Raw genomic sequence first — 13,903 nt, 5'->3', positions numbered from 1 at the left:
TTTTACATAGAAATATGATGGGGAAATGTTTAACAATCTTCTTATCAAGAACCAATGAGCCAGAAGAGCAGAGATTTACATGAAAGCCTCCTGACATAGTGCAGATTCAAGTTTGTTCAAATCATGGCCCCTGGGGGTAAAAATGTTTTCTTATTTTTTTTATTAATGTACGAATGTTGAATACGAACCGGAATGAGTTATTGAGAGAAATTTACATGAATGCATTATGTTGAAGTTGAACAAAATGGCAGAAACAAAACCTGAGATAAGCAACGCTTATCAAAGCATCCTTATGTATCCTACTCAAGAAATAAAGAAAACGGATAAGAACATGAAGAATTACGGACATTTAAGAAAAGATGTAAATAAATCAAGTGTCATAGTCTTTTTTAAAACAAAGAAACAGTAAAGATATATTTTTACACACACACACCCTCATGGAGTATCAGCGAAGGACATACTATTTCCAAATGATATTTTTAACGGATTCCATGCACTGACAACATTTATTACGTTGCCCCCGACATTACGCTATGTTATTGTGACAAAACAAAAACTGTAATAACGGGGTTCCACTGTACAAATAGTCTTATTGAATAGGATTAAGTGAAAGGGAACAGGATTGCTATAGATATCCATTCCCCAGTTATGGATTTATGGGGCAGGTTTGATTTCAGTGGACTTTGCATGGATGCTATAAGTAGTTTTACACATGAATCTGAGCTCTTATTGCATGTTTTTCAAGGTAAGATATATTTGTAGATTAAGGGGTACGTAATGGAAAACATGTTAAATTTCTATTTTGCAGACCATTGTTACTTGAATGTATGATCTTTGATGCCCTTCTAAGATGGTAAAAGTAATCACACAGAACATAACATGTATATATTTAGTTGTTTTATATTTCAGTTTTTTGACCTATGTGTTACATAATTGTTACGTTTATGTTTAGGCTCTGAAATATGAAAGTTACCATGCTTCTCCACTTGCCTGGCTGCTGTTGGAACAAGCGAGTAAAAGTGTTCGATTTGCTCATCAGTTCTTTTGGTAGGTTATTTTGATCAGTGTATCTATCAACCTTTTCTATACGGAAGAGATTCAGATTCCAGGTCGGGCCCATACTTGGTATATAATGTTGATGTGTAAAACAAGTAAATGACATTTTCTTTAATGCTATTGATACTAAATTGAAACTGAATAGATATTTAGAAGGAGCAGGAATTTCTGTACAGAAATTGCAAATTTCATCATCCCAGGGATAGGTGTTCTGGTAACAGGCAGGGCTAAAGTTGTCAGTGTTAATAATTGGGCTTTTCTGATCACCTTTATTCTGTTGTCTTTACGTCCATCCATTCGCCCATCCATCTGTCAGAAGGTAAATTTTTCACATTTTCATCTTCTCCAGAATCACTTGACCAATTTCAATCTGTAAAATCTTGTTCTTATTTTTAGAACCATTGGGCTAAAGAAGTTTACATTTGCACGAAAACTTCCTGAGATAGTGCAGATTGAAGTTTGTAAAAATCATGGTCCCCGGGGGTAAGATGGGGTCACAGTATGGGATCAAAATTTTACATACAAATATAAAGGGAAAATCATTAAAAATCCTCTGACAAATCACTGGGCCAGAAAAGTTTGCATTTACATGAATGCTTCATGACATAGTGCACATTCAATTTTGTAAAAATCATGGCCCCCGGGAGTAGGTCGGGGCTACAATAGGGATCAAAGTTTTACATGCGAATGTATAGGAAAATCTTTATGAGCCAAGGTGACGCAGGTGAACGATGTGGCCCATGGGCCTCTTGTTAACTTATGCATTGTAAATATACATTACCTATCACTTAAAAATGTAATAAATAACATTTTCAGCAATTGTAAGAAATATCATCATTGATAGCGAGATTTTTTACTAATATGTAACAGAGATTTCTATGTACTAATTTAATGTATATTTACAAAACATAAGTATAAAATGTTGATACCAGATCAGAAAAATAATAGGGGGGGGGGGGAGATAAATCCATGCCCGAAGGCCTATGGTTTGACAATGATCTAGCTATTCTAAAGAACTGTATGTCAATGTATAAATCAAATCCATTCTCACATGTAATGCAAATACTGGCTAGTTTAACTGAATTTTTTTTATCACTCCCTTCCAAGTACCAATTAGGGTCTTATATGCGGGGTTGTGGTTTAATATGCATTTGGAGAAATTGGGTTGATGAAGGTGTGTGTGTGTGTGTCTGGCTTCAAATCGGCCCAGGCGAGGTAAATATATTGAAAAATATGATGTTAAAGTAATTCCACCCTCCTGTGATGTCATCAAATTTTGCAAAATCAATGATTTATATAGATTTATGCATAATAGGAACATAAATTTTGTTGGAGTCTTTTCTGATAGGTATTGTAAAAAATCTTGTTAGGATAAACTATTTCAAAAGTCTTAAGTTATAAATGAATCATGAATGATACGTTTTAAAATATTGAATCCAAGGGCAATAACTCTTGTTTTTAATGATTTCTTTATCAAGTCTATTATGCGATAGATTTCCTTTATTTTCTACAGACATTCTGTATGTTTTTGTGAAGATTCAGTTTCATGAAATTGTTATGAATGCTATTATATCATCATAACCAGTTAGTATGAAATTTTGATAACGCCGTTTAAGGAAAATTGCTATTTTCTGACAGTGATATATGATTCTGTTGATGTACGTCTCACATCTTAAAAAGTGTGATGACCTATGTATTTTATTTGATAATTTGTTAGTTTTAACTCTAATGAATGAAAATAAATACACTTTTCAAACTTTTATCAGATAAAACCGCGAGTATGGAGTTACCTTAACATTTTAAGTAGGAATTATGTACATAACAAATGATAAAAGTCTGACGGCTGATTAATATTTAGACACTGGGGAGGGACTATTATTTATTTATTTAGTAAAATAATTATTCGTCATAAAAGTGGAAACCACTGTGTGTAAGTGTGTCCTAGCACCTAAAGTTGTGAATTCTCATGTAGATATAAACAATTTAGGGCAAAACATAATTATATCGATAGCTAAAAGACACTAAGTATCATTAGTTTGTTGTCTTTGAAAAAAGCTTTGATTGGGCTTGATATTTGCGTAAACTGTTTCCGTAAAAAAAAAAAGTGATAAAGCTAAAAAGTAAAGAAAATCAAGCTCATTTGAGTGTTCATTACCATAGCAAATTCTACTGGAAAACATTGACCATGATTGACGCATGGGCTGAATAAGATTACAGCCGTTTTATATCATTTTGAGTTGGAAATATCTTGAGAATAAAAATGCCTGGAGTAGGGTTGGATACCATTAAGGACGAAATGATACGTACAATACTATGCTGATACTTTTGAAACGGCACGATACTTCTAAATAACAATACTTTGATCTATAATCAAGAAATAAATGATGCATATAGTATGGTATGAGTAGATGACATTACACTTCCCAGGGTTTTTAATCTTTTTTAAATAAGAAACAAAGAGTTAGAAACAAATAAAAGCTGGATACAATCAGGTAAGGAAAATAAAATGAAATAACAATGTTCATAATTTAGTGTGGATTTTATTTATTTCACCCTTATTAGCTGAAAAATACTGAGGGGATTTTGAATAATTTTTGGGTAGAAATCTTCTTTTGAAATATTGATTGAGATTAAACTACTTCTCTTGTTTTTGAATTTATCAAATTTCATTTGCTCTACATGTAGCATATATATGGCATAAAATTTGCATGTCTCAAGTCTGCATTTTGAAACTGTGATTGGTGAAAATTATATTTCATTCTTTACCTTCCAAAAACCCTAGCTATTAGAAACATGATTCACCCCTCCCCAAATTTTAAAGTTTATAATCACGCTGATAAGTATTTTAAAAATGTCTGAAGATTGATGTCTCAAGGGATTTCTCTGATCCTGATTCCTCAATCTTCAATCAGAAGACATTCCATAAATCATAATGAATGTCTTTAAAGAATCTTTAATGAAAGTGAATTTTACTTAAAAGTTTTCATGGTTTTTTTTCACCTTTTCACTTCACACCATTTGTCTACAGTTCAATTACGATGGCACTAATAGACGTAGATGCAGGAAAACTTATTGTGTTTCATTTAAAATACCCGGAGGCCCAAAAATCATAGTTGTTCCTTCTAAACTTTGTCTCGATGTATTTTTCAGGAAGGGCATTGTAGTCTCAGCTGGAGTAAATGCATGGACGATTAAATCATTTTCGCTGTGTTTGACTAAAATTGTGCTTTAGTTTTTAATTCCGGTTATTTTGGGACATAAGCTTTAGATGAATAACAAATTATAGATAAGAGACAACAGACAGAATTGATTCAGATTCCTGTCCTAATTAATGATTTTTGATAATATATTATACTATGTAATAATTATGAACTCCATCTTTTGTCTTTTAATGCAGACTTATAATTGGGTGAGAGCTGTCTTTTGCTTTTAATAAACATTGTACCTTGCCGTAGTTTTCATATTTGAACCCATTTTTCATCTATTACGGTTGATTAATTAATAAATTGATGAAAATGACAAAACAATTTGGAATTTTGAACCAAGATAACTTAAATTGAAGAGGAAAGAGTGGATCTCGAACAGAAGAAACCAAACGTAAATGTTCACATTAGAAACTAGATACAATCATAAGACAGGAATACCCGTATGCAATTGTTTGCTTTTAAATATATTCTCCATCGTGTATGTGTTAACTAGCAAAGAAGCCACAATAGCTATTTCGAGGTATCAGACCTTTACCCTCTGGGCTTGTATGGGCTAATGCCATCAACTCGGGCAGATTCTTGATCAGCATGGGACCACATGCAGTGTGATATTCTCCATACCATAAATTATGTTCAATGAAATTCTAGCATGACTAAAGTTGCTGGAAAAATTGAAAATGATCTTGTAAGATACTGGGAAGTTGGCTGATATTGAAAATACCAAAAAGTGCTTCTAAGGGCAGGGTTACTTTAAAGGTGGATTAGAATAGGTTTTCAAGATGTGATCTTGTTATTTGCAGGTTACTGAAAGGCATAGCAGTTCAGGACACCACCTACAAACGTCGATATGAGCTGATGTTTGTGGCTTTGATAAACGTTGCTGGTGACCCGCTGTATCAGGAGTTTCGCAAACAGGAAGTATTGCTCAAAATAATTACTAAAATGGGAGAGAAAGTCCAAGTGGCAAGGGATAAAGAGGTAATAAATTTTCTGAAGTAAAACAAAGTCATTGTACATTTATGAACAGAGTTTTTGAATTCCGCCAAAACTGATAAATATTTCTAAAGTCTAGCGATTCGCCATGAATATGGCCGGAGCATATAGTGTTTGTCACGTCCGTCTTCCGTCCCTCCATCCTTCTGTCCATCTGTTACACTGCGTTTAGCTCAGTTTCAAACCTTATATGCTGATACATATGGGTGCATGGGACATGTCTTAATAACTGTTAAGGGACATGTCTAACAACTGTTTGTTAAGGGACATGTCTAAATACTGTTTGTTAAAGGTCATAGGAGACGATTTTCAAAAAATATTTGTTTTGCACGAAAATGTGTTCTTCTTTAATTACTCAACATATGTAAAGAAGTCATTCAGAAAAAATCGTAAGGTAACAGGCGCTACAGACCGTCAAATGTTGCCGTGGTGTGAAGTATCAAAATAGTAAGATGACTTATCTCCCTTGTTTGATGACGTCAAAAGAGACCAGCCTGACGCAAATGTGTATTTGTTTATACTAACAACTGCGGGTTTTAGCCGTCAAAATGTTCAATGTGCTTACATTCAACTGTAATTTAGCAAGTCAGGTATTTCTATATACTTTTGTCTAAATGATCCAACGTTCAGAAAGACTTGGGTGTGAAATCTACACCGAGAACACAGAACTCGAAGTTGTTTGACAATCATTTTACGCAATTACGGGGGTTGATGAGAATCAGTTTCGTTATTGTATTCACTCTACTTTGGCAAAAACTAATGGGTGTATGAAATTAAATCTTCGACCAGATGCAGTTCTAACTATTTTCGACTAGGCTACAAACCAACGGCAAAGACGAGAAAATCCTGCAAAACGTTGACTGTATATAATGACGGTAGACTACATGTAGTACAGATATTCATAATTTAGTATAAACATGCATGATCTGATTAGTTTAGAAATGAAATCTGACTATGAAATAGTTATATGAAGCTCTTCTGATCAGAATTTTTCTCTCTGAATACATAAGTAAATAAATTGAAGATGAATAGGTCTAACTTTATATGTTGAAAGTTGCATTATCAGACACACCCTCCCCCCTCTTTTCTGTTTGAAAAAGAATGTTCAAAACAAATGGTGGAACATATTGAAATTACAAGTTTTTATATCGGGTGAAATAAACCAATTTTTACAGTCATGCAAGAGTTGGGGGATGATTTTTTTCCCCTTTAAATGAAGCACTTTGCACATTGGTTTCCTTATTAGGGTAAAAAAAATTAAACAAATAATAACGTTAAAGGCCGAGGGTTTTGAACAACCGGTCAGTTGAATGAATCAACATGTAAGAATTAAAGCTCGATAAATTTATTTTGTATAAATGAGAACGTTAGCCATTGATAAATTAGGCAGATTATTCTTTTTTCTACGTTTTCTTGTATCCATTTGACTGCCTTCGTCGGATACCCAGTATCCGACGATGTATGACAGCCAAACATACAGTTTCCGACCTGAGTTCCTGCATACTGTGCAGATTTTCTGGCTATGTACAGCTTATGAACCGATCATCGTCCCACACCCCACGATGACTCAATATATTCCAGAATTCTTTGGCTACCTAAAGTTGTCTGTGTGACTCGTCCATAACGTATGGCCTACAAAAACAGTCAGGACATTCGGATTTTTTGACAGTTCCTTCAATAACTGGTCCAGACGAAGAATTCGTTCTTCCTCTGGCTTCCAGTTCCAACCATTATATGCAAGAAAGAGCCCTTATAGCGTCTAATGTTATGGTAAATTATTCTTCATATAGGCCCTAATGTCGCAAATTTTATTGTAAAAGATTAATGTTAAAGCCATTTATATTTATTAGATTCACCTGTTAAACTACAATAGCTGTACACGATACTTGTAAAAATCCTATGAAAATAAATTTTTACAAACGGCGCTCACGATGTGTGTAAAGGAAATTTCGATCTGGCTATAAAATATATCCGAGTCAGGGTGGAACTTAGGCACATAAAACCAAAGGGGGATGAGGGGGTGCCCACCTTTTTTGTCAGTCAACGTTCAACCAACCCCCCCCCCCCCCCTTTTGGGGAAAAACCGATGCTGCGTCGCTGTGTCTGCATGGGATTAGAAAGCGCAAGTAATAACTATCCATATTTCTCTTATTGTCATCAGAGAATGTACTCTGGAATTATCATACATTTATCATTAACCAGTCAGTATTGTTTCAACCGATTCAGAATAAATAGGATCTTGATCGATCTTCTTCTTCGTCCTCCGATGAAAAATCGTCGATGTGGCTGGCATTTACATTAATTATGAGTTCAAAGTGATATCCTTGTATAACAAACTATGGTTCCCCATTCAAAAACTCCTCCAGTTGCGAATAAATCGTCTATGGATGTGCTTTTGTTTTGATTCGCAAATCTGAGTGTGGTCTCTTATGACGTCACAAATTCAGGAAATCAGGAACGATAATCGTATAACGATTTTCTATTCTGACTACCTTTGCACTTCAATTTCTTCGAGTTAATATCGTTTTTAATCTTTAAAAAGTATTTTTATGAGGAGTCTATGAAACAAAGTTGATAATTATGGAGAGAAAACGTATTGTTAAAAACTGTCTCCTATGACCTTTAAGGGACATATCTAACAACTGTTTGTTAAGGGTCATGTCTAAACACTGTATGTTAAAGGACATGTCTAACAATTTTTTGTTAAGGGACGTGTCTAAACACTGTTTGTTAAGGGACATGTCTAAACACTGTTTGTTAAGGAACATTTCTAAACACTGTTTGTTAAGGGACATGTCTAACAACTGTTTGTTAAGGGACATGTCTAACAACTGTTTGTTAAGGAACATGTCTAAACACTGTTTGTTAAGGGACATGTCTAAACACTGTTTGTCAAGGGACATGTCTAACAACTTTTTGTTGAGGGACATGTCTAGCAATTGTTTGTTGAGGGACATGTCTAGCAACTGTTTGTTAAGGGACATGTCTATCAACTGTTTGTTAAGGGACATGTCTAATAACTGTTTGTTAAGGAACATGTCTAACAACTGTTTGTTAAGGGACATGTCTAAACACTGTTTGTTAAAGGACTTGTCTAACAACTGTTTGTTAAGGGACATGTCTAAACACTGTTTGTTAAGGGACTTGTCTAACAACTGTTTGTTAAGGGACATGTCTAAACATTGTTTGTAAAGGGACATGTCTATCTAAACAATGTTTGTTAAGGGACATGTCTAGCAACTGTTTGTTAAGGGACATGTCTAACAATTGTTTGTTAAGGGACGTGTCTAGCAACTGTTTGTTAAGGGACGTGTCTAGCAACTGTTTGTTAAGGGACATGTCTAAACACTGTTAAGGGACGTGTCTAGCAGCTGTTTGTTAAGGGACATGTCTAACAACTGTTTGTTAAGGGACATGTCTAAACACTGTTTGTTAAGGGACATGTCTAAGAACTGTTTGTTAAGGGACATGTCTAACAATTGTTTGTTAAGGGACGTGTCTAGCAACTGTTTGTTAAGGGACATGTCTAACAACTGTTTGTTAAGGGACATGTCTAAACACTGTTTGTTAAGGGACTTGTCTAACAACTGTTTGTTAGGGACATGTCTAAGAACTGTTTGTTAAGGGACATGTCTAACAACTGTTTGTTAAGGGACATGTCTAACAATTGTTTGTTAAGGGACATGTCTAAACACTGTTTGTTAAGGGACATGTCTAACAACTGTTTGTTAAGGGACATGTCTAAGAACTGTTTGTAAAGGGACATGTCTAAACACTGTTTGTTAAGGGACATGTCTAAACACTGTTAAGGGACATGTCTAAACACTGTTAAGGGACATGTCCAACAACTTTTTGTTAAGGGACATGTCTAACAACTAAGCGACATGTCTAACAACTGTTTGTTAAGGGGCGTGTCTAATAACTATAGGGACATGTCTAATAACTGTTTGTTAAAGGACATGTCTAAGAACTGTTTGTTATGAGACATGTCTAAACATGTTTGTTACATGTTAAGGTAGAGATTGATAGGTTGATACTAAGAAAATAACCATTGAGTTTTTGTTTTGTTTTGATGTTTCGGATGAAGCTTAGATATAAAATATATTAAAAAATCAATGTAGGTAATCAACCTCGTTCTTAGCTCACCTGAGCTGAAAGCTCAAGTGAGCTTTTCTGATCCCCTGTTGTCCGTCGTCTGTCAGTCCGTCTGTCTGTAAACTTTTTACATTTTCGACTTCTCCAGATTTACTGGGCCATTTAAAACCAAACTTGACCAAAAGCAGCCTTCGGTGAAGGGCTTTCAAGTTTTTCAAAGGGGAGATAATCACAAAAATAGGGTGGGGTCATTTAAAAATCTTCTCAAGAACCACTCGGCCAGAAGAGCCGAAATTTTCACGAAAGCTTCCTGACATAGTGCAGATTCAAGTTTGTTAAAATCATGGTCCCCGTTGGTAAGTTGAGGCGACAATAGGGGATCATAGGTTTACATACAAATAAACAAACATTAACGAGTTTGGAGTTATTTAGAAATAAAAACAAAATTACTTTTACAATATCACTATTGACATTGTCTAAGGCATTAGAGTTTAGATTGATTTATTTTTTAATGGTATGAGGTATTGTTTGTAGAGTACTCTGAGAAGAGAGTCTCAGCACTTACAAGAGTTCTTTCAGAAGAGAGGCAATTGTTTGTTACCCTACGATCCAGGTCTTTGTGTTACAGGAGTAGATTTAAAGGTGAGTGACATTGCGCTAAATATTTTTATCACAGACAAAGATTGTTCATGGCACTGGAACGCAAAAAAAAAAATTGTACAGTTGTTATGCACACATCGAAGATGATGTGCATGTGTCTTTTTAAAAGTGATCTGACATTTTTACATGGAGTTGAACTTTTTCATTTTTTTAAGCATGTCTTGAATAGATGGTACCAGCTAGCTATTTTGTGAAATCAACTCCTCTCACACTTCTAATTTGACATTCCTCAAACTTTGTACAGTTGTTATGGACACATTGAAGATGTGCGTATGTCTTCTTGAAAGTGATCAGACGTATATTTTTCGAAAAATTTACGTGCAGTTGAACTTGTTCATTTTTTACTCACCTTAGCAGAAAGTTCAAGTGAGCTTTTCTGATCGCCTGTTGTCCTTCGTCTCTCCATCCGTCTGTCTGTAAACTTTTTACATTTTCAACTTCTTCTCCAGAATCACTGGGCCAATTTCAACCAAACTTGGCCAAAGGCATCCTAGGGTGCAGAGCTCTCAGGTTTGTTCAAATGAAGGGCCATGTCCCTTTCAAAAGGGAGATAATCACAAAAATTCAATAGGGTGGGGTCATTTAAAAATCTTTTCAAGAACCACTGGGCCAGAAAAGCTGAAATTTACATGAAAGCTTCCTGACATAGTGCAGATTCCAGTTTGTTAAAATCATGGCCCCGGGGGTTGGATGGGGCCACAATAGGGGATCAAAGTTTTACATACAAATATATAGGAAAAATCTTCTTCTCAAGAACCACTGAGCCAGAAAAGCTGATATTTACATGAAAGCTTCCTGACAATATAGTGCAGATTCAAGTTTGTTAAATTCATGGCCCCCAAGGGGTTGGTCATGGGGTTGTTAAATCTTCAACTGCACCGCATATTTGTTAGTGAACTCAAATTATATTAGATTACGCCTGTTAGCCGCCATTTGGACGCTCTCCAGCCGTTTGGACACTCATGAAAACCTCGAGAAACACTAATCTACTCTCTCCCCCTCTCTCTCTCTTTAAATAAGTAAATGAACAAACAAGAAAATAAACTAATAAATGAAACATATGTGCTTAGTCCCATATAACCTACAAACAAAATTTTAGCTCAATTGGTTCACAAACACCAGAGTGACAGTCGAAAATAGTTCGCTATGATTACAGCTGGTGGTGCTTTGAGCTCGCGATCAAGAGATTTCATGTTACGGGAAGCACATGCCAGGAACACATGTAACCCACATACCAGTTCACAAACACCAGATATATTGCAAAGTTGCTGAAAATTGTGCACAGCTCGCTGCGCTTTAAGCTCTCATTCCAGAAATCTCATTTTTGGGGAGACTTGTCAGAAGGTCACTTGTAATCTACATACAAAATTTCAGCCCAATAGGTTGACAAACCAGAGGTATGAGTGCGGACAGATAGAAAAACAGGCCAAGTGAAACCTATGTACCCCCCCCCCCCCCAATACATTTTAATTCCTGTGTAATCTATCCTAAAAACGTCAATAAAATATTGGCGGGCGACAATTTAGGAAGGGCGACGATTCAGGAAGGGCGATAATGTGGGGTTTACTATAGTACATCCCAAATCGTCAACCCTAATGATAGTGCAATCTTTTCCCAAATCGTCGTCGGGGCGATGATTATAATGGGATGCCAGGCGACGATTTGGGATGGAGGAGATAATTTGGAGTTTAACAGGGTCATTAATAATCTTCCTCTCAAAAACCACTGGGCCAGAAGAGCTGAAATTTATATGAAAGCTTCCTGACATAGTGTAGATTCAAGTTAGATAAAATTATAGCCCCTGGGCCCCAGGGTAGGATGGGACCACTATAGGGGATCAAAGTTTTACATACAAATATATAGGGAAAATCTTTAAAAATCTTCTCAAGAACCACTGGGCCAGAAAAGTACAAATTTACATGAAAGAACCACTGGGCTATTAAAGTACAAATTTACTTGAAAGCTTTCTGACATAATGCAAATTCAATTAAGTTTGTTAAAATCATGGCCGCCGGGGGTAGGGTAAGGCCACAATAGGGGATCAAAGTTTTACATACTTATTTATAGAAACGAATCTTTAAAAATCTTCTGAAGAACCATTGGGTCAAAGAAGTTTACATTTGCAGAATGAAATAGTGCAGATTCCAGTTGGTAAAAATTATAGTCCCTGGGATTAGGATGGGGCCACAATAGGGGATCAAAGTTTTACATACAAATATATAGAGAAAATCATTAAAAATCTTCTGAAGAATCACTGGGCCAGAAAAGTTTACATTTAGATGAAATCTTCCTGACATAATACAGATTAAAGTTTGTCAAAATCATGGCCCTTAGGGATAGGGTTGGGCCATAGAAGGGGATCAAAGTTTTGCATACAAATATATAGGGAAAATCATTGAAATCTTCTGAGGAATCACTGGGCTAGAAAAGTTTACATTTACATGAAGGCTTCCTGACGTAGTGCAGATTCAAATTTGTTAGAATCATGCCCCTCGGGGGAAGGGTGCATGGAGTCACAATAGGGGATCAAAGTTTTACATACAAATTTTTAATATACAGTCAAACCTGTATTAAGAGACCGTCCAACGGAGAATGGAAAAAAGGTCACATATGACAGGTGGTCTTTTAATACAGGTTGCCTATTTTCCGCAGTTAATGGATAAAATATCGTAAATAATTTGTTCATTAGAGAAAATTACTACATGTATTTGGAATTTATCATTAAGAATATCAAGAACGGTTTTAATAGTTGTAAAATAAAATTAATTATACACTGTAGTTAAAAATCTAGAATATGATGTGTTGTATCATAATTTTTTATTCATCAAAAATTACATTTAATCTATTTAAAAATGATAAACTTTGCATGCATTTCATATTACACATTTACATGAGATTTAAAAATTATTTATGAACTGCATGTAAATTTTCTAAAACTTATAAACACTTTGTTGTAAAGGGTATTTATGTATAGCCTACTTGTACAGTGTAACTAAAAAATGCAGTGCTTGTGGTAAGAAAGCAAATGGTGAAGTGTTGCGTCTCCTTTTGTACAATACATGCTGGAAAAATGTTATTCAATATGAGAAACATTAAATAAATCACAATATCCATTGTACATGCACAACAAATCTTTTAAGCTTAGAACTAATGTAGGCAATTTTCTTGAACTCGGACGTGTCAAATACTCGGGACATGTGGAAGTGAGCCGCTAGTTCCGGTCATTATTCTGGAAACCTCTAGTATCTCATGCAGGAAAAACTGTGAATACTCCGTTTAAAATTTCAGTCCTAAGCACAATATTTACCTGATTTATATCACAATGGGGCAAATTTTTACTCTGTTGAACATAATGGTATAACAAGTGGTAGATTTTCATTTCCGATCTAGCCTTCCCGACTCTTCTTAAAGTTTGTCGAAATTCACACCTTCAAATACACCGGCCTTGATTCCCTGATCCTTGATTTTGTTAAATAAACACCAACTCGGGTTTTATTAATTAACCACACACGACACTGCATGTTGACAGCTTAGGTATAATAATTTATTCAGAGGGCCGACTAAACAAGATCATCACCAAACTGTGCGTATCAAAACGAAAGTGTTAGGGGCGATAATTCCCAGAATAGTTGTGCGTTTGAAAATGAAAGTGTTAGGGGCGATAATTCCCAAAATAGTTGGCTCAACTGAAATCGAAAGTATATAGTAATCACGTTGTAATCGAAAAATGTACAGTCGTTAAATAGAGGTAAAATTTCGTGAAAATACACGAAAAGGTTGTAAAAATCATGGTCGTTGGTCGCGTCAGACAGGTGGTCGTTTAATACAGGTACAATATATAGAGTAACGTCTTGGGGGGAACTTTTTATGGTCACATACGACAGTGAGTCGCT

General features: G+C 35.3%; 1 protein-coding gene across 4 annotated transcripts in view; it reads left to right on the top strand.

The window, feature by feature from the left end:
• The window catches only part of LOC125682956 (phosphatidylinositol 4-phosphate 3-kinase C2 domain-containing subunit alpha-like), a 372,533-nt gene that overhangs the window by 244,111 nt on the left and 114,519 nt on the right, over positions 1 to 13,903 (top strand). For all 4 annotated transcript variants that reach the window (XR_007372745.2, XM_048923599.2, XM_048923598.2 and 1 more), the window contains exons 21-23: positions 953 to 1,047; positions 5,063 to 5,240; positions 9,885 to 9,992. Coding sequence is in view for 3 of the 4 variants with exons in the window: in XM_048923599.2 (XP_048779556.2) it covers positions 953 to 1,047; positions 5,063 to 5,240; positions 9,885 to 9,992 (381 nt within the window). In the remaining variant the exon portion in view is untranslated. The remainder of the gene's footprint in view (positions 1 to 952; positions 1,048 to 5,062; positions 5,241 to 9,884; positions 9,993 to 13,903) is intronic.

This window comes from Ostrea edulis, chromosome 6 (assembly GCF_947568905.1).
Source record: "Ostrea edulis chromosome 6, xbOstEdul1.1, whole genome shotgun sequence".
Taxonomy (NCBI): Eukaryota; Metazoa; Mollusca; class Bivalvia; order Ostreida; family Ostreidae; genus Ostrea; species Ostrea edulis.
Note: the sequence above shows the minus strand (reverse complement) of the source record. Positions and strands in the feature narration are given on the sequence as shown.